This window comes from Fulvia fulva, chromosome 1 (genome assembly GCF_020509005.1).
Source record: "Fulvia fulva chromosome 1, complete sequence".
NCBI lineage: Eukaryota > Fungi > Ascomycota > Dothideomycetes > Mycosphaerellales > Mycosphaerellaceae > Fulvia > Fulvia fulva.
Genome location: NC_063012.1, coordinates 1650949 through 1673049, shown reverse-complemented (window position 1 = coordinate 1673049; position 22101 = coordinate 1650949). Strand labels below are relative to the sequence as shown.

At 54.4% G+C, this 22101-nt stretch overlaps 6 protein-coding genes across 6 annotated transcripts; 4 read left to right on the top strand and 2 right to left on the bottom strand.

Moving 5' to 3' along the window:
• Positions 1-30: 30 nt before the first annotated feature.
• On the top strand, positions 31-1617 carry CLAFUR5_00400 (uncharacterized protein; the record flags this gene model as incomplete). Its single annotated transcript, XM_047899548.1, has 1 exon — positions 31-1617. One exon carries the CDS (start codon positions 31-33, stop codon positions 1615-1617), a length of 1587 nt encoding a protein of 528 aa, XP_047757010.1.
• Positions 1618-6572: 4955 nt separating this feature from the next.
• Positions 6573-8352, top strand: CLAFUR5_00399 (uncharacterized protein; the record flags this gene model as incomplete). The annotated part of the gene is made up of 2 exons (XM_047899547.1): positions 6573-6665; positions 6730-8352. The coding sequence occupies 2 exons, from the start codon at positions 6573-6575 to the stop codon at positions 8350-8352; spliced, it is 1716 nt and encodes a 571-aa protein (XP_047755938.1).
• A 3550-nt stretch (positions 8353-11902) lies between these two features.
• On the bottom strand, positions 11903-13015 carry CLAFUR5_00398 (uncharacterized protein; the record flags this gene model as incomplete). The annotated part of the gene is made up of 2 exons (XM_047899546.1): positions 11903-12818; positions 12942-13015. 2 exons carry the CDS (start codon positions 13013-13015, stop codon positions 11903-11905), a joined length of 990 nt encoding a protein of 329 aa, XP_047755937.1.
• An 80-nt stretch (positions 13016-13095) lies between these two features.
• CLAFUR5_00397 (uncharacterized protein) lies at positions 13096-14047 on the bottom strand (the record flags this gene model as incomplete). The annotated part of the gene is made up of 2 exons (XM_047899545.1): positions 13096-13796; positions 13867-14047. The coding sequence occupies 2 exons, from the start codon at positions 14045-14047 to the stop codon at positions 13096-13098; spliced, it is 882 nt and encodes a 293-aa protein (XP_047755944.1).
• Positions 14048-14567: 520 nt separating this feature from the next.
• Positions 14568-17870, top strand: CLAFUR5_00396 (uncharacterized protein; the record flags this gene model as incomplete). Its single annotated transcript, XM_047899544.1, has 1 exon — positions 14568-17870. The coding sequence occupies one exon, from the start codon at positions 14568-14570 to the stop codon at positions 17868-17870; it is 3303 nt and encodes a 1100-aa protein (XP_047755943.1).
• A 710-nt stretch (positions 17871-18580) lies between these two features.
• CLAFUR5_00395 (uncharacterized protein) lies at positions 18581-21835 on the top strand (the record flags this gene model as incomplete). The annotated part of the gene is made up of 1 exon (XM_047899543.1): positions 18581-21835. One exon carries the CDS (start codon positions 18581-18583, stop codon positions 21833-21835), a length of 3255 nt encoding a protein of 1084 aa, XP_047755946.1.
• Between the last annotated feature and the right edge of the window lie 266 nt (positions 21836-22101).

Genomic DNA, 22101 nt, shown 5'->3' with positions numbered 1-22101 from the left:
GTCAGCATAACACGCCTCCACCAGCTAAACATGGAAGCAAATGCTCAAGATCACAGCAGCGCACCAACATACGAAGACGAAAAGGCCTCCTACCAAGAGTACCTCTCCACTGCTGGCACCGGTCGGCACGGTAGGCAGGAAGAACTCAGAACCACACCTTTATTCTCACTGGCAGTTAAGCACACTATCGATGGCAATCTTGGGCATGGTGTTACCGCTCGACGCCGCAGCAGCAGCACTACAGGCTCAGATGACTTTCGAGATGCGTCTGATGAGCCAAGCGACATCGAGGTCCAAGCCGCCCCAGAGTGCCCCAACCAACCCCACGATGAGAGCGAGTCCATTGATGATCCGCAACCTCCAGTTCTACCACAGTATGCTCTCATAGGACACCACGTTGGAGAAGACGCGACCATCGGCAAGAACGAGCCTATCCTTCTCAATGTCAACGCACCCAGCTCAACCTTCATCTGCGGATCACAAGGCTCAGGCAAAAGCTATACCCTCGCTTCAATGCTTGAAAACGTCCTCCTCCCGACTACAAAGTTGGGCAAAGTGACTGAGCCAGTCGCCGGCGTCGTCTTTCACTACGATGTCGATTCTACCAACTCCATAGCTGAAGCCGCCTACCTCTGCTCCCGCGGTATCAAAGTCAACGTCTTCGTCTCTCAGAGTAACGCTACAGCTTTGACCAAAGCGTACAAAGCCATTGATAAGGACGGCAACATCACGGTCCAGCCGCTGTTGCTTCGCTCTTCCGACCTCAGCATTGAGCGCATGCATAAGCTCATGGCCGTTGCGAACAAGGAAGGCCCGATGCCGTTGTATATGGAGGTCGTGCAGCGGATTCTGCGAGAGATGGCGATCAGTGACACGTTCAGCTACGCCAACTTCAAGGCCAAGCTGGATGCAGAGAAGCTTACCAAAGATCAGACTGGACCAATGAGTCTCCGCCTGGGTCTGCTGGAGAGCTTCATGGCGGTTCAAGACAGGGGCGAACTCCCTAGCCGACAGCATACTAACCACCCAAAGCAGAGCCTATTCGACCTCAGCCCAGGTACGCTCACCATCATCGATCTCAGCGACACCTTCATCGACTCCTCCACAGTCTGCATCCTCTTCGACGTATGTCTCGGCCTGATCAAAGAGCAGCGTCCACCATCCGGCCTAGTCATCTCCCTAGATGAAGCACACAAATACATGAACAAAACAGCCGCCGCAGACACCTTCACCGAGCGCCTCCTCACAACCATCCGTGAACAGAGACACAATGCCGCCAGAGTCATCATCGCCACCCAGGAACCTACCATATCGGAGCGACTCCTGGATCTCTGCTCGATTAGTATCGTCCACCGCTTCACATCTCCAGCGTGGTTCCTGTCCATTAAGGATCATCTCAGCGGGGCCTCGAAGTTGGTGACGTCGTCAGAGGAGCAGCATGCTATGTTTGAGAGGATTGTGGATCTTCATGTTGGGGAGTGTCTGGTGTTTTCGCCGTCTTCGTTTGTGCGGATGGAGGATGGGAAGGTGAAGAAGTTGGGGGCTGTGGCTATGAAGATGAAGTCTAGGAAGAGGCTTGGGGAGGATGGGGGGATGAGTGTACTTGCGTCTGGATAGGGTGATGGGGTTCTTTGAGGTGATTCGGCTCGGAGACATTGATTTGAAGGGCGCTGGATGGGAAGCTGTGCGGCTGTGAGACGATCACGTAGCTTGCGTCGTTTCAGAATTTGTATGGGGTTATGGTAGCTAGAAGGGTTCATGCACTGTGATCAAACGACCTTGAACTTTCTCCCATTCCCAGCACTGACAGCAACCAGAATGAATGCTCCATGTAATCGCCCCTCCCTTACTTCAGCGTTGAGCTGAGAGGTACTGACTTAGCCATCATCTCACCGCAAAGGACATCTCACTTCAGAATCGTGGCATGTGATGAACACGTGGTACCGGACCTGAAACCCACGGGGTACGGCTGCAGTGCATTGCGGTAAAATGAGACAAGTGCCATCAAGGTCGAGCAAGGTGTCATCGTGGGTTGACGTTGCTCAAGCCATCACCGTTAGGTTGCTCAGAGCCCCCATCACGCCCAGTGAAATCAGCTGCAGATGAGGCAGTACCACCATCAAGCCACCCCAGATCAATGTTGTGATCGCAGTCAATCAAACAAGCACGTGGACACTCACACCTTCATGCCGATACAGCAAGCGAGAACTACTCGATAGTGGATTCATCGCGTGGGTCACCAAGAGCCAGGCACGCTATTGTTCGTGGGGTGATCATCAAGACTCCCCAGGCGTGCGACAACTTTCTCCATTCACCTCGCCACGCTGCCCATGTCTTCGCGTTGTCTTCATCACATTCAGCCATGCCAAGAGATCCCGACGGTGAACTCCACCGTGGGAACAATCCAGCCACCCCATCATCCCTCCCGAGGTGTACATATCGTGATATTGGACACTGGAGAGATCGTCGTTTGTCACCGATCCTGCGGGATGCAACCATGAATATACTTCTGGGGATGACTTCCGAACGCTGCAAGCGGCACTCAAGCGGTATGCCCCGGTAGACTATGCCGGTGCAGTTCCGTCTAGCGCGCATGCAGGGTCGAGAACAGCACGAGCTTGCGTTCCTTGCCATCCCACGACAACAACAGCGAGCGCACAGCAGACAGGTCACAATTGCTCCTCACGACAAGTCTTTGTAGCCGGATTTGGCCGCTGTCCTTTGGAGGATGCGCTTTTACTTTTTCCTCTCCCCGGATACCTAACGTGCCGCGGGTATATTGCAACATCGTGGAGATATCAAGCTTTCGACCTAAATCCTGAAGAGTTGAAGTCCAGATTCCCCAGAGGAATGCGCGGGATGCATCTTTCCAACACCCGAAGCCGGTTCATAGCAGCGTGGGCTCGGGGCCACCCCAGTCTTCGATGCTTGCAACAAACAGATTGTGCATACGATCAAGTGGCTTCACCGCAGCTTGACCTCCTTGCAAATGCTTGGTGGAATTTGGTATGCATTCTTCCGCATGCGAGATGCATCCCTTTGAAATTTGGTCCACAAGAATTACTTTCCATTTTCAGCCTCAAAACAAGGGCTTAAGCTGCATAGCCTTTACAAATTTGCGTTGTTAAGCAACGTTCAAAGTTTAGACAGGGCCTCCGCACTGACTTTGACCGAGAGAAGGTGCTAAGGGATGAATCTGGCGAAGTGCGCGACGACCCAGATTACGGGTTCAGGCTAAAGAGGCGCCTCTCCTTTCTGTTTCCAGCTCCGGGGAACTGGACGCAAGATGCAGTCTTCAAACGGCTAAAATAGACTTGCGGCGCAGCACGCTCACGCTGTATCCGATGTGGCTGACTTTGATAGTCCGAGGCAGACCCCCTCTCGTCCGTTCCATCGGCGCAGACATTGCTCAGATGACCAGATGCTTTTGTTGTGTTGGCAAGCCAAGAGTGAGGCATTGCGTATCATGTAAGACATCGCTGCCAGGTGTCGGACTCCAGCACCACGGGCGGTCCACACCACTTCGGAACAACAACATGTCGGACACAGTTGCACGCGTCATACGGACCAAAGCGCCCACCTCCACCAAAAAACAACACCACATCTTCAATCGTGTTTTCTTTATCCAATATCAGGCCCATTGCAACCAGCAAATTTACATACGTATCTGGATACATCACTAAACAAATTGTCGTGCTTGGATTGGCTATATGTGGTGTTGTTGTCGCATGCTACCGTCGCAAACTTTTCACCTGTTTCTTGGATTGGAGAAGCTACTGCAAGATGACCAAACACCTTTCAACACCTCAAAAGAATCAGATAGTAGGAGCCTATCACTACTGCAGACTTAAGGGCATCAAGTGCTCGCAAAGAGACCTTGTTAAGACCTTCAAACCGCTCTTCGCACCCACAAGGCATCAGGTGCGCAATGCTCTGGACACTGCAGGCTCAAGACAGCCATATCACCTTCCAGAACCTTCACCTTCCGGACCAGATCAGCTCTTATCCAAGGAGGACTTGGACCGGTGTGAACGGCTGCTTGAGAACTACCACAGCAGGGGTCAGAAGAACACAGTAGATACACATTGTGACTATAGACGCAGCAGAACGAAGAACAAGGTGGTGTGGATGTGAATAGAGAGATAGAACACCTTCAGAAATGAACATAATCCCACCAGTTGTTTTGGGCGGTTTGGTCAGTGTGGAGCGTAAGTTGATGGTGTGAAGGATGTGTAGTATGTACGTTTGAAGGGCATGCAGTTGCACTGGAGTCGTGAAAGAGTGGGTGACACGCGATTTCTGGGGAACGTTCATGGGAAGGAGCCGCCCGGAGCCGTGTGGAGTGGTCATCTGCCTCGCAGAACTCTTGTTGCAATTTGCAAATGCCGGACGCACGCCGAGAACTCCTACGCGTTGGTAGACTTGATACTCCAACACATTGCTTTCGATTACTAGAACTTGCCTGTTCCAAGCATCAATCGCAAACGCCAGCGTAGGCCTCACAAATGATACAAGAATCCGCACTCCACGAACCTAGAACATGTTAGATGTGCGTGAGCAGATGCTCTGCTATGTTTGTTGACCGGACTGGCTTGATTCAAGGACTCGCGCATCCCGATTCGCTGTCCGTCCTTGCTTCACGCAACACGAATGGGAATCACAAGCATCCGGGCTGTGGGGTGTACTCGTGGGACTGAACGGCACTCAACAGCAGCTCTGCATCCTTCGCTTGCGACCCGACAGGCGTTTGACAACGCATAGCTCTCCTTGGGTCATCTGCCTCTCTCGATCCTGCAGGTCAAGTCGTGCGATCTGATGGCGAATGCGCTTTCAGCGTGGACAGTAAGGAAGCGCCCTGGCTCTGCGGCTGTGCCTGATTCATGGAGCAAGCTTGTGACGAACTCCAATCTTGCTGATGATCGAGGCCATGAGCGCAACTTCCAATTCTGATGTTCTGCGCTCCAAGACAGTGGCTAATATGCTGGCGCTTTCTGTTCGGGCAGTACTGCCAGTCACGGCCTCGAGCAACAATCATTGCTTTCGTGGCCTATCTGGTCGGTCGGCGATCCGCGACGTGCAGATTGGATCTCGGTCAGGCGAAGCAACCACGATGGGATGCATCCCCCGAGCGCGTAGATGAGCGGAAGGTGTGAAGTTGCAATTAGTCGGGAGTGGACATCGTCCTGGCCGTGAGGCAGCCAGGCATACCTTTAAATGCAGATACAGCGTCTCGTTGGCCTCGCATCGAGGCACTTTCGACAAGACCTCCTGCAAGAGGCAAGCCGAGAACTTGATTCGAATTCTCTGCGCCTCAGCCACGTTCTCGTCATCGCCGAACAGAGACCGCATGGGGCAAGAATTGCTTGCAGGCCTTGCGAAGCGTGCAGCTCCCGCTGCAGAACAGGTACAGTAGATCTCACGCTGCAGCTCGGAGACCAGGCGGTCGCAGTAAGGCGTTTGGCAGATGACTGTGCGGCGAAGCCTTAGCAAGAGAATTGCTTCTGGCAGAGTGTCCGGCTGACATGGCAATACGGAGGACGAAGGTCCTGTTACTCGAAGCACTCCCTGCACGACGCTGACGAGAACGGGCTACTATTCTTGCCAGTCAGCGATGCATCGTCCGACGACGGTGACCTGGCGCGGCGGCTTCCCAGTACTAGAGTACGGAGCATGGCCACGAGTCCAGCCAGAGTATCACAAAGAGTAGTCGGGTAGTGGAAACAGACGGCGCCTGAAGGTGGCATTTCTTTTGTGGTTCCTCAGCCACAGTAGTGGTCCGCCCACCCCACGCGTAGCCTGTAGGCCATCTGCCAGAGCCGAGGCGAGGCGAGGCGTGCAGCGCAGCGCAGGTGGTGCTGTGCTGCCGGTGCAGCGAGGACACGGTCATGGTCGGGCAGACGACTAGGAAGGAAAATTGGCAGGTCTCAGGAGTTGGTACCCGACAGACGGCGATCATGGATCACATCAAACGCTCGACACAAACGGTATCCGTGTGCCGCTGAGTTGGGACGGCCCAAACGTGGATAGACTTCTCAAGACTCAAGGCGACGACAGGGAAGGGCGCGCGGCTTGCGATCCGACAGTAGTGTAGAACTCTCATATCCCCGTACCGAAAAGAGTCCCCTGCTGCGAGGCGCATGTCAGAGACGACGCAGAGTGGTAGATAGAGGCAGCTGGGCCCGCCGATGCTTCGTTGGTGCATGCTACAGTCACCGCCCACACCTGGCCACGACGAGACAGACCTCTTTCACTGCCACTATCACTACCATTACCACCACGACTACGCCTCCCCGTACACTCCTATACCAACAACACTCGACACATCAACCCCCCGCCGTGCGCAGTCTGCCGGAAATTGACAAATTGCTGTCGGCAAGTGCAGATGATCGAAGCCAGCCCGAACCTTTGTGCTCTACTCCACACCACCTCGTGACTTCATCGCGCCCGGATCTGAAAACAGCCATCTGGAAGCACCACCACCACCACCACCACCACACGACGCCGCCGCAGCGCTCCTCTTCTGCTGCCACCACGACCGCACCCCGTCGTCCGCGACGCAGCCTGTGTGCACCATGCCCTTCCGCCCTGAGCATTCGTTGTTGCGTGTCGAGGTGCCGCTGTTGCACACCGTCGACACGTCGTCGGTTGAAGCCCTCATGGGCATGGTACGTTCACGTGCGCTCGCCGGACAATGAAAGCCAGCTGCTTACCTCTCACCCCTCTGCACAGTGGTCGCTATTCTCCAAGACTTCTCATGCGATGGAAGACGGCAAGCGACTGGAGAACCTCAGTTGGCGGCTGTGGAACCGAGAAACGTTCTGCTGCGCACCAGAGTCTCAACGCCCGCTTTCGCGTAGTCTTCCTTCCCAGCGACGCATAACACCACGAACGGCAGCGACGAGTGGCGAGCTGTCGATACCTGCCCTGTCGTCCTCACTCGACTCCGCTTCCTCTTCCGACGACGACGACTTGGACGTCGACTCCACGTCACATACCATTACCCCTCGCATTCCGAGAGCGCGGCCAGGCCTCAGACGAAACGATTCCGGAGAAAGCACGCGAAGCCGTGGCCGCGAAAAGCACATCACACCCGTCGACCTCGAGAAGATCGTCACCTCGATCAAGAAAACGAACTACCTGGACCCGATCGACCTGCCAATGCCCACCCCAGCGCTGCCTGCCGTGGAGCCGACTTCTACCAACGCGTCGCAAGTGCTTTCGCGCTTTGACCTCGACGACGCCTCGTCTAATGCGACACCGCAGACATGTACATCACAAGCGACGCTCCTCGAATCGTCCGCCTCCACGGTTGCGACGGACGACTCGCACAACTCGCACACCTCACACCATGTCGGTTCCCAGGACAGCTCATCCACCGAGATAAGCGGCCATAGCATTGTACACGGCTTCACTAAACCATCCTCGTATCGATCACACACAAACCTCGCCATCACTCAGCCGACTCCAATCCTGAAGACATCTCCACCGCTACGGCAACCTGTTCCTGAGAAACGCGCAAAGTTCATCCTTGGATCTGGTTCATCTGCGGAAGACGAGAGCTCCCTCGAGAGCCACATGTTGAGGAGTGCACTTTCCGAGAGTCTGAAACAATCTCGCGGCAGTCTCCAGAATTCGAAGGGTAAGAAAACGACTTCTTTCAAGGACGAAATCGCCGTGGCACGCGCAGCCGCAGTACGCCACAGTCCTGTGTTCGAGTCCGACGATGAGGAGGACGAGGTTTCCGAAAGTGCAATCGAGGATGATGACGACTCTTCTGACTGGGAAGATTCCGATGAAGGGAGTGGGCCATCTTCCGTGAACGAAAGCAAAGATCTTTTCCAACGGGTGGATTCCAGGCCTAATCTCTCATCGCGAAGATCACTTCTCACCACCATGATGCACGAGCCCGACCGGGCCAAGGCGCTCCAAAATGCTGCATCAAAGTCACAGCCAGCACTCCGCCGCTCGAGGACAAGCACTCCGAATGGCCCATCGGTAGCTGCGTCGCCCACGGAGAATGGATTCTTACAGCCCAAGGGCCAGAAATCGATTCCCAAGCCCATCCTCACAACGACCAACACCACACAGCCTTTGGCACTGTCTCCTCGGTCTACTCGTCGCCACATGCTTTCGACCGAACTCACGGAATCACTGCGAAAGAACTTGCTTTGGGAACGTCAGCATAGGAGCACTGGCAACCTCGCAGCCATGAAGCGAAGGCACACGTCCAACGATGTGAAGAACTTGAAGCAACATCCGGAGCCCGTTGCACTCTCGCACAAGGATCCAGCGAAGTTCAACAATGATTACTTTCACCAAGGTTTGGGTGAATACCATGCCAAGGGATGGTAGAGCGCGGAGTTTGTTTGGTACTGCGTTTCAGCGAATGTTTACAGCACACAGCGAACCGGAGTTTTGATGCTTGCTCGCAAGGGCAGGTCTTTGTACTCCGTCTGGGGTTCGCAGGGTCACTTGGGACGGAGATGGAGGAAATGATACCAGCATCGGCACTTTACAGATTATTGACGGCCGGCAGTAAAATGCTTACTATTATACTATCCTGTCGACTTAGTGCCTATTGAGCGAACATGCGCTCGGCCTGGTCTGGCTTTGTACATTACACGAGGCTGTAACATTACCACAAACCATGGGAATACATCCCACGAGCATGCAGGCGTCTTCTCAACATTCAACATATGCCCATACAAGTACATCACGAGGGCGTAAGGTCTGCATTTGAGCAGGCAGCCATGCTGACGTTCTGGACAGTCTGATTCCCACATATGAGCAGACCGCTATTTTGAAGCCCAATAACATTCCCAGAGCTAATGCTGAGTACTGAACGCTTCTGCATGCCGTGCATGGCATATGCAAGACAGCAAGCCGAGGCGTCCCATAGGTCGATAGACTTGCTGATCTTCTGACAGCTGCAGGCAAAGGTGATATGGTGTCTCATCAATTCGAGAGATCTCGTGAAGGTACCACTGGTACCCTTCTCTTCCAGATGACTGACAGCACATCGGTCTACTGCAGTACGCGTTCATGTGCTCTTTCACATGACGACGCTCACACGAGCGCCGGCCGGAGAATATCTCATCCACTCGAGGCCTTCTCCACCTTGCGTTCTCAGCAGAACTGCTTCCAGCCAAGTTCGCCGGTGCTATTGGATAGCTTCCGTTCTTGCGAAGCAGCAGAGCATCGGGTGGGAACGGCAGAGATGGATTGAATCGCTTCCTTCTGCCCCACATTCGTGGTCGTATCCACAGCGGCTAGAACAATGCAAAAGACGTTTGCACGGTTTGTTCGGCGCTTTCTCGTTCTCCAGGAATTCGCGCTTGGCAGGCTGGCAGGCTGGCAGGTGCCGGCTTCTGCGCTTCCTTCTACACCACAGGAGGCGGCGATGTGATCTTCTGCTGGCGTTTCGGCTGCCTTCTAGGCCGAGGAACATGACTACAGTACGACCACGGAAGGCGAATTGCTACAGCGAGCTTCAACACGTGGTCTGCACGGCAATGACGCTGGCGTCGGGAGGTGGTTCAGGAATGGAAGGTCCAAGTCGAGCGAGGAGCTCGCGGAGACAGCCAGTATCGACATGGTAAGTGCAGGCGTATACCATGACGACTCAGTGGTGGACTTTGCCATCCCAATGCGAGAGATTGCCAGTATGTAGTGAAGCGCCTCATTCTTCCGCCATTTCTCGTGTGGTGTGAGCAGTGTTCTAGTCGCTCTTGCTAAACGCGAGTCAAGCACGCTGCATCGCGACCCATTCTGCAGTGTCATGGGAGTGTGGTTGTCTGACAACTCTGACTCGACCTTTGTCCAGCCTTCATCTCAGGTCAAACAAGGAACTACGATTCGGCATCTCGTGTGTTTGACACTTCGGCATGCCAACAAAGTCAGGGTCATCCCTTCTCGTTCATTTCGATTGGAGCGTTGGACACCTGTCGGCACTCACATACAACCAAGGCACGGCTGCCCATGCGAATCAATCTTCCGCCACCGCCCCGGATCTGCTTGTCCCCAGTCCTTGTTGGATATCGAAGTACCTTGAGCGCGATGTCATCTGATCGTAACAACCTCGATGAACCTGGTCGGCCCACGAGCAAAGGACCACATAGGTGAACTTAATGAAGAACCATGTTTTGCTCACATTGTGTGCTGATTTTCTGAACAATGTCCATATCACGAACAGTTCGACCATCCGCCATACAACGTGACGCGCTATGTCAAGAGTGCTTGTCGCTGCTGTCTCGCGGACTTGTCGTCAGTCCTAACGATCAGTGCTTCCAATTGTCGCATAGCGGTGCCTCGCCCTACATTCTGCGTGGTGATGCCAGCCTGTATGGGAACTCTCAGTCCGGCCGGTGCTGCTCCGCGTCGCCAGGGCAGTCTCCGTCGATCGGATACCATGCAAATATCTGGTCGCAAGCCGAGACGTGGCGAGCGCCTCGCGATTAAGTCTGATAATGACCGTGATCAAGGAAGCAGCAGCACATCGTCGATGCGCGTCCCTCTGGTTCAAACACGTCGTATCAACGTGCGGTGCTGAGATTTGCACTCAGACCACGACAAGCCTGCTTTCCGGTCACAGGACCAGCCTTCATCATCAATGCATCTTGCAGGTCACGCGCGTGCCTGATGAGCACAACGGGCCTGCTTCCCCGTCGGCAGACGCATTAGAGCCGATGGTTGTGGGCCGACTCCTGGGAACCTTCTCCACCCAAGGCTTCGTTGTCATCATGAACCGTTGGCGGGCGTCGCAAGGCTTGAGCCGTGGTCGATGTGGCGCACGCGCGGTGCAGCTGGCACTTGTGACTTGCGACGATCCCGAGAGAAAGCCCTTGCCGCCAGACAGCGCTTTTGCGACATGTGATCTGGTGATGGCGTCCACTTGCCGTGACCCCAGTTCGTGGTCTTACCATGAACCGAGCATAAGCGCATGCTGGTCTGTCTTGATGATCGAGATCCTCAAATGCAAGATGAATACCCCAATGTCTGGTGATATCCGGCGACAGTGTAGCTTGATCCGCTAGTACAGGAACGGGTACAACCAAGCCTGTGCCTGTTCTTGTCAACACATCATCTGGGGTACATCTCGATTCTCCACCTCCACCTTCTCTCCGCAACCGTACAGGATTGCACCCTCGGTGCACATTGCCGGCGCCTCACGTCGAACGCACACCCACTCACAGCTGCTCAACGTGCTTTCACATGCTCGATCTGACTTTGGTACAAATGTACTTATACGCGTTCATGCACTCGACATAACATGTCGTGCTCTCAACATATGCTTCTCGGTCAGCTTTACACTACAGCACTCACCGGCTCGTGACTATTGCTTCTTCGAACACAGCAGCCATTTGCGCTCGCTGTCATGTGTTCTGAGTGCTCTCTGTGTGTCTGACGCTGTGGCGGTGCAGTTCCTGTGCTCGTAACGAGGTCTGCGGCCAGGAAAGGCATACCGTCGGCATCTGCCTGAGGCTGTCTTGAAGATACATCTTCGGTCCAGCGGCTTGTGAAGACACCACGTCGGCGTATGACGGTGGTTTGTTGATTGACCAGAAGTCATCACACGACGTTAAGAATTTGATACATTACATGTACGACACTTGAGCATGACGTTCGCGGACCGTTGTTGCAGTGCCATATCGCACTTGCTCGTGAGTTGTGGCTTGTCATCGCTGAGACTTGCGGGCTTCGAGAGACAACACTTCGTTGGAGGTGTGCCATCTCGTCATTTGTGTGCAACTATGAGGCTATCGTGTCCTGCTGCCAGATTTGAAGCACTCTGTGGCGATGAGGCGCTGGAGAGTGTACACGACATCTTGAGCCTAAATCCTTCTGGTCCAGAGCTGAATAGGTGGGTATTGATGATCACCATATACTGTAGACAATGCAAAGCTCAGCCATCTTTCATGAGATCATTGACCCAATGTGGAAGGTCTGGCTTCATCTCCCAACTCTTCCGCCACGCTTCCGACCAAGCATTGACACTACTTGGCATAGCAAAGACAGCCGTGACCAACCAGATGCTGCTGCCTGCTTCGAACTCAGCGTACAATGTTGGCAGCAACGTGCGTGGCTCGATGAGGTTGCTGTTAGCATCAGCATGGCATATCCCACCTTTTCGATTGTGCTTCGAAGCCAGCTCTGCGACCCCTGAAACTCCAGCTCTGGATACCACGAGCGCTTTGTTGCCGGACTTCATGGTGCCTTCCATTTGTCCTTCAGGTGATATCTCGCCCAATATCCTGCCGTCTTTGGTCCTTGTGCCTGCGATAGCGAAGCCACCTTCAGCACTGAGTAGCTGTTTGTCTGTCCTGATGCGATGTATCCGGATGTGCCAGTTGGGAGTGTCATCAGCCGGTGGCAGCAGCCATGTCTTAACCTCGACATCTTTCCAGGGGTGCATAGTAGAGTAGAGCACTGGAGAGCCATTCATTTCTCGAAGTTGCGCATCTTCCACTTCACGACGCATCTTCCAGATCTCGCCGTTGTCGTCGCTCAACGCTAGCGCACTTTCAGGCACGAACTGCTCCAAGCTGTAGCCGCCAGTTGGCACTGAATAGCCAAAGCTTGCGCTGTAAGCGAAATGCCCATACTTTGCTTGAGATGCCTTCAAGGGATAGTGGCATTTCTGCCCGCTCGAGAGGAGAAATGTATGGCCGCCTTTGTGGATCATGATATGCTTGGGGTGCTTCAACGCTTTGACATCGGGAAGAAGACTAGGCGTGTGCGTGAAAGGATGGGTCTCCTCGATGCTGGACCAGAAGGGATGCAATTGCGGTTGAGCGATTGCGGCAAAAGCCAGCATGCACCTAAGATCAGGAAGTCAGTAGATGTTTAGTGCAGAGGACAGAGTCGTGCAGCCGTAACGAGCTAGCAACGCCCTCTGGAGCTCTGATAAAGGGCAGCAGTATCGACCTCTCAAAAGCGCTTACCAGTATGGAGATCCGGGTGAGTTGTAATTCTCTGCCAAGTAATAACTGGGATAAGTGTAGCCGATGTTGAGCATTCCATTCGGCTGGAAAATACCAGGATGCTGACTCCACCAACGCAGGTTGCAAAGGAATAGTCCCTTGATGATGCCCCAGGTCAGAGGCGCAGGAGGCTCGACATCAGCGTATGCAAAAGCGTCCAAAATGCAATTGTTGCGAAGCGATAGGTCAAACTGCGACCGAACGGAATACTATGGCCCTCAGGCGCTTGATAATGCACGAAGTCGAGCGCGTATGACCTCGCTCGTTTGCGATACTCACTCGCTCGAGCTTGATCAAAGTCTGCAGCCAGTTTCGAGTATAGCAGCTGCAGATACTGGATGGCAAAGGAGCCGGAGTAATAGTCCATCTGAGTATAGCCTTCCGGGCCATCGTTGGACCAGCCATCTCCACGATGGAATGTGTCAAGATGATCCATATCTGCTTCAATCTGGTTGTGTGAATAGTGGGCGTTGTTGGCCTTCAACCCCAGATTGGCGAATACTCGAAACCATAACCAATTGGTGTTTGGCATCTCCTTGTCGTTCATCGACCCGATCCACTTGGAAACATTCGTTTTCTCCTGCTCAGTCAGTGGATCCCAGAAGTGCTTGCCCGCGATTGCTAGGGTCCATCCGATGGGGCAGGACTCGACCATACGCTGATCGAGGTCTTGCATAGCGCCCCAAAACTCTGGTCCCTCTGGGTTCGTGCCGGAAGCCAGGCCCTTGATGAAGAGATGGGCGTTCTTGTAGTCAGTACCACCAGCGAGGAGTGGAGCAAGGCCCCATAGTGGTCGAGCAAATCCTTCGATTTGAGCTGCAGTCTCGTCGACTGGATGTCATTGTCAGCTTCGTGAGGTCATCACAAGGGGGGCTCGTAGGCCTACATCTGGTGCCGGTGGAGCCCACGCGCACAAGTGCACATTCTGGTGAGAAGCCGGACTCCAGAGGGTCTAACAATGAGGAACACGCTGCTATCACATCGTCCCGAGTCTCGAAGCGGTTCTGCGAGAATGGGTGAGGAGGACAGGCCTGGTTAGCTTCGGCCACGCAGGAAGTCGTAGCCATTGTTGCGAGTCAATGATGACGGAGGAGAGACGAACATACTACCTTCGTGTTTAAGAGGAGGACTATCGGTATATGATGCGCCGCTGCCATGGCGGCCGTGTAGAGGGAGTGGATGTTCATGGCTTGAGTGCCGGCTAAATGAATCGAAGAGGAGAAGAAGGCGCGACGCGGAAAACACGTGCAGTCGCGTTCCAATTTATTCCCAATTTGTTCCCATAGCAACAGGCAGCACGACGTTGCTGGAGCTTATGGCGGGTCAAGTGAGCATCATTACAAGTGGACACGACCGCACGTCTGAACATACAGCAAAGTGTAAGTGCAACATATCGCCCACAACATCTCCGTACACTCACTTCCAGCAAGGGCGGACTCACGAAATCCGTCGCCGCGGCGTACCGCCTTCAAGCCCATCAACACACTCGGCACCCAGTCGCAGTCGTCGAATCCAGGGTCCTCAAGCAACGCAGTAAACGAGTGGTTAGAAGCTCAGGCACGCTGTGACGTGAGCGACACCGAACACATGGTCCGCGAAACAAATCCCAGCCGGACATCGTCTGGCCACTACCTGTCACCGCAGAAGCGCGACGTTCAGGAGCGCATCCCACTAGCCAACATATCCGCGAAGATGCAGTCCCCGTCGCCGAAAGCGCCTGCGGTGGATGGAGATGGCAAGGCTGCAAACATCTCTCTGTCGGACATCACCTTCGGGGAGGCCAGTCCCTTGCGCAACCCGCTAAGAGGGCCCACACAGCCCAGGAAGCAGACGTCGAGCATCTTCATGCCGAAGCAGCGTCCACAGCAGTCGATCAGGCCAACCACGACGTCTCGAGTGACATCGGACGAGTATCCCGCAGATCAGCGCGACTTCTACTTTCCAGGTCAACGTCAAGCATCGTCTTCATGGCAGGCTGCGCATGATGCGAATGCACAACGCAACCACGGCCCAAGCGCTACCAACATCTACCGACCCACAAATGCACCGCTCCAGACCTTCCATCCCCCGAAGCCGACGTTTAGTTCAACGGCTCAAGCAGATTTCTACAAGTCAGCACTCAACCCACCAAAGTCGGTGGTCGATCTTACCGCACAGGATGACGACAGCGACGGAGAACGATTCGACCCGGACGCCGCGATCAGAGCGGAGAGCAGAAACTTTGGCTCTGAAGATCCATACATGTATGTGGACGCCAACAAGGCGAGTGAAAACATCAAGAACTTGCTTGAAGGCGCGTTCGATGATGAAGAATCGAAAGGTAAGACTCGTCTCCGAAGACGTGCTAAGACGCGCGATGCAGAAGAGGCGGAGTCTAAAGGTCTTGCCAGCAAACTGGCAGCGTTGAATGTCAAGGACGATACACCGACAAAAGATGACGACGAAGATGCAGAGGAGGAGGAGGATGGCACGGTCGATGGACTTGCAGTGAAGCTCTTGCCACATCAAGTCGAAGGTGTGTCATGGATGATTGACAAGGAGATCGGACAGAAGAAAGTCAAGGGCGTACTGCCTTATGGCGGTATATTGGCAGATGACATGGGCCTGGGCAAGACTGTTCAGTCTGTAGCACTTCTGCTCACGAATCCACGACCAGCGTTGGACGCGAAGCCGGAGCGCAAGAACCAGAAGATGCCTGGTCGGGAGGTCGGCAAGGGCACACTCGTTGTTGCACCGCTTGCCCTCATCAAGCAGTGGGAGTCCGAGATCAAGACGAAGGTGTCTAAGAGCCACGCTTTGAAAGTCCTGGTACACCACGGTGCGAGTCGAACGAAGTCTGGAGATCAGCTGAGAAAGTATGATGTCGTGATCACCACGTTTCAGACACTAACATCGGAACATGCTGGCTCGAATATGCTCGTCAGTGGTGGCACCAGGATCGGATGCTTCGGCGTACACTGGTACAGAGTTATGCTTGATGAAGCCCACAGCATCAAGAATCGCAACGCAAAAGCGACTCAAGCTTGCTACGCGCTGAACAGCTGGTATCGATGGTGCTTGACTGGAACGCCGATGCAGAACAACTTGGACGAGCTGCAGTCACTGATCAAGTTCCTTTGCATCAAACCGTATTGTGAGCAGCCAAGCTGGAAGCAAGATATCATTCAACCGATGAAGAACGGTCGCGGAGGCCTTGCCATGAGGCGATTGCAGTATTTCCTGCGTGCGTTCATGAAGCGGCGCACCAAGGACATCCTGAAGCAGGAGGGTGCGCTGAACTTTGGTGGTAAGACTGGCAAAGATGGCGAGAACAAGGGTGGCATGCAGATCGTCAAGCGCGAGGTGCTCACAGTCGAGTGTGAGCTGGACGAAGAAGAACAAGACTTTTACAGTCGTCTTCAAGCCAGAGCCGACAAACGTTTAGACGAGATGGCACATGCTGCCAAGGCTGACTACATCGGAGCTCTCGTTCTTCTACTGAGGCTCAGGCAAGCTTGCAACCACCCGCGGCTGGTCGAGATGTCTATGAGCAAGGACAAAGATGCCATGACTACTGGAATGGCGGGTGCTCAGACTCCTCGGAAGCCGAGCGGCAACGACATGGACGACCTCGCAGCCCTAATGGGCGGGATTAGTGTTCAGACCAAGCACTGCGATGTCTGCCAAGTCAAGTTATCTCCAGTTGAGGCTAGAGATGGCGCGGTCCGGTGCTCTGAGTGCGAGGATGATCTTGCTGCTGTGAAGAAGAAGCAGAAGGAGAAGAAGCACAAAACTAAGGCAACCAAATCCAAAGCTCAAGCAGTCAAAGCTGAGGTCAAGTTGGAGCAGCGCCGTGCTAGAAATCGCAGAATCATCGACGACAGCGACGACGACGAGGATGAGAGCCATGCCGAACAGGGCAAAGCAGGCACCACAGACGATGAAGATGAAGAAGGCGGCGGCGAAACTCTCGACACCATCGATTCGGACAGAAGTGACGAGGATGACTCAGATGTCGTCGACTCGCCATCGCGGGCGAAGAGAATTAGCGGTCGCGGTGGGAAGGAGGGCGATGAGGTGTCAGACGTAGACGACCAGAGCGAAGAGGATGACGAAGATGGTGAATCGGACGACTCAGACTCGGAAGCCAACATCCTCGACGGCGTGGGCACCAGCGGAAAGTCAAGCCATACGCCATCGACCAAGATCCGCCATCTCCTCCGCATATTGCACAAGGAGTCGCCCAAGCACAAGACGATTGTATTCTCGCAGTTCACCACCATGCTCGATCTCATCGAGCCACCCCTCAAGACAAGCGGCCTCCGCTTTGTACGATACGATGGCAGCATGCGGCCCGATGCTCGCGAGCAGTCTCTGAACTCTTTGCGCACCGACCCGAAGACACGGGTTCTTCTCTGTTCGCTCAAGTGCGGCTCGCTCGGACTCAACCTTACTGCCGCTTCGCGAGTTGTAATTGTGGAACCTTTCTGGAACCCTTTCGTAGAGGAGCAAGCAATTGATCGCGTGCATCGACTCAACCAGACTGTTGACGTCAAGGTATTCCGCCTGACGGTTCGCAACAGTGTGGAGGAGAGGATCATTGAACTGCAAGAAAAGAAGCGCGAGCTCGCCAAGGCAGCCATAGAAGGCGGCAAGGGCGTTGGCAAGCTTTCTATGAAGGACATTCTTGGCCTCTTCAAACGCGACGCTGAGCATGGTGGGCACGATGAAGAAGATCGGGAATTGTGGCAGAAGTTTGGAGGCGACAATCGACTGCTGGACCATCGTAACGAGATCTCTACCGACGATCGCGGCACAACTATGGGTACTGGCTCTCGTCCAGTGTCAAATCGGCCACAGGCGAAGGCGCGGCCACATCAAGAGCATGATGTGTACGGGAGGAGATGGTGAGCTTGAGAAACGTCTCGTTTGCATGGCTGGGAGCGGACAGGATCGGAGATAGAATGTGCATTGGATAGCGGCACACATTTCGTAGTCTTCTCCGTATTTCTCTGCTTGTGCAGTCCGAAGAAAGTATACACGTTAGCTTTCACGACTTACACGTTCACATACTGTAACTCGGCGCACGAAGTGAATGTTCCATAAAGCTAGACCGTCTGTCTGAGTCCGTGATTGGCTGCAGAATTGCATATGCCTGTTCAAGTTAGCGAGCACCGTGGACGACACACGGGCAGCGCTTATACATGCTGTTGTATTCTTGTTGCAAAGCCATACTGCCCAGTGCTAACGCAACAGGCGAATCTTCGCGTCTCGAGCAGTCACGAGTGTTTGACGTGTTGTCAACAAACAGCCAGCGCTTGGTGGTGAATTTTGAGGTGTTTCAGATTCCGCGTCAACGTCACTTCGCGTCGCCAAACAAAAAGCCAGGAAGCTGAAGTTGGAAACACAAGCTAGGAGGTAGCGCGCTCCACCACCACCACCACCAAAAGCGACTTTCTGTTCTTCTTACTCTTGTTCAACTTACGACCATCTTGAACTGCTTGCTCTTTGCGACACCCCCCCTCCCCGCCAAATCCGCGTGACATTACCACCACAAAGCGCGACCACGACTCCTGGAAACACACCACTCAAGTGAAGCCTGCACCTTCATCACCACCATCATGCCGCCCAAGCGAGGCAGAGCGCAGGCGGCGGGCTCCAGCCAGGCAGCATCCGCATCACAGCGACAGACTCGCTCATCAGTCACTCCACAGCCAGAGACCGCACGCCAAACACGAGGCGGCGGTCGCAAGCGCCGACGAAGTGATGCCTCCGAACAGTCAGAGCAGAGCTTGCAGTCTGCGGCTACTGCCACGCCGGGAAAGAGACGTAGAAAGACCAAGACAAGCACCGATGCCGACAAGGAGCACGACCAGCTCCATGACCTGCCCGATGCTATTCCCGAGGAAGTAGAGGTCGAGGCCGAGGAGACTGTACAGACTGCGGCCGGCGCCGAGCTCATCGAGACGATCGAGGAACATCACACTTCGCGGCACGTACGCTTCGGTGACGGCGACGACACCCACGAGGAGTCCATCATCACTCTCCACTCGGACGATCGAGGCACTGCTACGCAGATGACTCCCTACCCGAACAAGAAGACCGAGAAGATGACCGTCAAACGCCGTCGAACAGGCTCGCCAGCTCCCAATGGCCACAGCCACTCTCAGCAGGACAAGCGCTCTTCTGCCATCCATGTCCGGCACTCGCTACCGCCCAGCTTGTCGCAAGAGGAAGAACACCGCATTCAGGCACAATACAACCTCGCTCCGCTCAATGAAGTTCTCAGAGAGCGCGTCGCTCGTCTTCGCAAACTCGAGGACCTGCGTACCAAGCTGCGGGGACGTCAGAACAACGGCGATGAGACTCAAGCAGGCGAGATCCAGGCGCAAATCGATGTGCTCGAGCAGGAGGACCAAGATGCCCGAGATCACGATAACGATATGGATGGCGATGACATGCTTGTGCTGCGAAGTCAAGAGGAAGTCTCCTACCCAAAACTGCCCCGCGATTCGACCATCTTCGACTTTTCACAGTCAGTCACCGATGACAGCAAGCCTGCACGGGAGAGTATAACCGAGGAGTTGTTGCTCAGACAGTCTCAAACCAGGTCCACTGCAGCGAGCTGGCAGGAAGAACGTGCTCGCTTCCACGACCACATAGAGGCGTTAAGCAGAGAGGCTATCGACGCCAAGGCAAAACTCGACATCCTTCGGATCGAGATTGAAGGCCTCGGTATTGGTGACGATGGAGCTGACTCGATCGCCATATTGAGCACCATAAGGGAGACTTTTCTACGCACACGCGAGCGGCTGGAGAGGATCTTGCCGGATAGTATCCCGGAGAACGCTTCCAACGAGGATATCCTTGAGATCCTGATCGCCAATGTCTCCGAATTTGCAGACCGACTGCGAGAACAAGACGAAGAAATCTACGAGCAGAACACGCTGACTGCGAGCCTCAGGAAGCAAGTCAACGGCCTGCTCGACCGTCTTGCTGAGGCAGAGCTGAGGAAGCAAGAACTACATGAGCGCTTCAGCGAGCTTGATCAGACAAATGACGCCAAGGAGCGTGAGATTGAGGATCTTGAAGAAGAGAAGAGAGAAGTGGAACAGCAATGTGATTCGCTACAGGACGAAGTCGATTCCAAGAAGCAAGAACTCAGTGCCGCTCAGAGCGAGAACGTTGAGTTCGCTGCCACCATCACTTGCTTGAACGCTTCGTTGCTCGAGTATCAGGGCGAAGAGAAGCGTTTGCTGACGTTGATCACGACCATGGAGGAGGAGCATCGCACCACCATCGCGCGAATGAATCAGGAGCGTGAAGAGACAGTCCGTGACCTTGAGGACCGTCTTGACGAGCAGACAAAGCTGCGCACTGAGGCTGAGCTTCTGGGCGACGAGCGACAAGCGATGATTACAAGCTTGGAACTGCGCATCGAGACCATCGAGACGGAGCGTGACACTCTTCGCGAACAGCTGACAGACGTCACTGCTCAGCGCGATGAAGAACAGAATGCGCGCGACGCTGCAGAGGCCGATCTTCAGCAGAGGGGTATCGAGGTAGAGGAACTTGAGAGCCGGGTGGAGCGTCTCGAGCTGCAGCTCACCGAGTTGACTACAGAGCTTGATGAACTTCGACAAGCCAACGAGTCCGAGCGCACGCAACGCGAGGCGGCCGAGAACGACCTCGATGACCGTAATGTCGAGATCGAAGAGCTCAACGAGAAGCTGCGCGAGCAAGGAAAGCAAGCCAATGAGCTTCGACAGAAACTTTTCGAGATCCAGCAGACCAACCAGGCAAAGATCCGAGAGCTTGAGCAGGCTGCTTCGGAGCGCGATGAGCAGTACCAGACCGATATCGCCGATGAGGTTCAACGACGGGAGTTGCAGGAAGAACTGGTGCAGGAGCGCGCCGCCACCATCCTTGACCTCGAAGCACGCATCGAAGAGGTCGAGAATGAGATGCGGGATCTGTTGGCTGAGCGGGATGAACGCATTGAGGCTCTCGATGCGGAGGTCATCGAGAAGGACAGCGAGATCGAAACATTGCGCACCGATTTAAAGGCTGCTGAGGACCTGTATGAGACCGAGGTCGCACAGCGTCAACAAGAACGCGAGGAAGGACAAGCCAGCATCGCTGCACTACAACTCACCATCTCGGAGCATGAATTGCAAATCACGCATCTACGCGATGAGGCCACAGTCACTTCTGATCTGCACAACTCCGAGATCGACGATAGAAACGCTCGAATCGCTGAGCTGAATCACGAAGTTGCAGAGAGGCAGGCATACCTCAACGATCTCGAAAAGGAGAAGCTCAGCCTGGAGCGTCGCGTCGAACAGGAAGCGACTGCAATGCTCCAGCTTGATGCTGAACGAGGTGCAGAGATTGATCACCTCAAGTCCATCATAAACGAGAAGCAAGAAAAGATCCTCAACGTCGAGGACAAAGCTCACAAGGCTGACGCAGCATGGGCTGAGCTGGTGGAGGCTCGTGAACAGGAGATTCGCGAGCTCAAGAGTACTGGCACAGAACAGACTGAGACCATCACCACGCTTGAGGCTGAGATGGCAGATTTCCGGACTATCATGACTACGTACATTGAGGAGACCAACGCCGAGATGCAAGGCCTTCGCGATGAGATCGGTGCCCTTAATGCCCATGCCGGCAAGACCACGGACAGACGCCAAACGGCAGGCGAGGAGCTCCTCGGCAGGCTTGAGACAATGAGCGCCTTGAGGATGACTGCGACTACAACCACCACTACCAAGACTGCACACGCTGAGCAGCGATCGCTTCGCAAGACGCGTGGTCGCAGCTTCAAGGACAGTGCCATCGGTGCCGAGTTGGAGGAGAATATGAGTTCTTCTTAGAATGGAGGTTGATGATTCTCACACGAGGCCCTTGGAGTCCAGGTGGTCGGTGCACAGGACAAGTCCAAGGAAGTCACAGCTGGGGTTTAGATTGTGAGTTTGTAAGAGATGGCATAGCGAGCGAGCGAGCGAAGAAGGGCTGGAGCATGAAAACACAACACGACAGCAGCAGCGGAATCTTTCTTGTATTGTACTTTTTATGCTAGCACCGCATAGACACTAGGACAACAATATTTCTCATGAACATAGCAATCACGCACTGAATC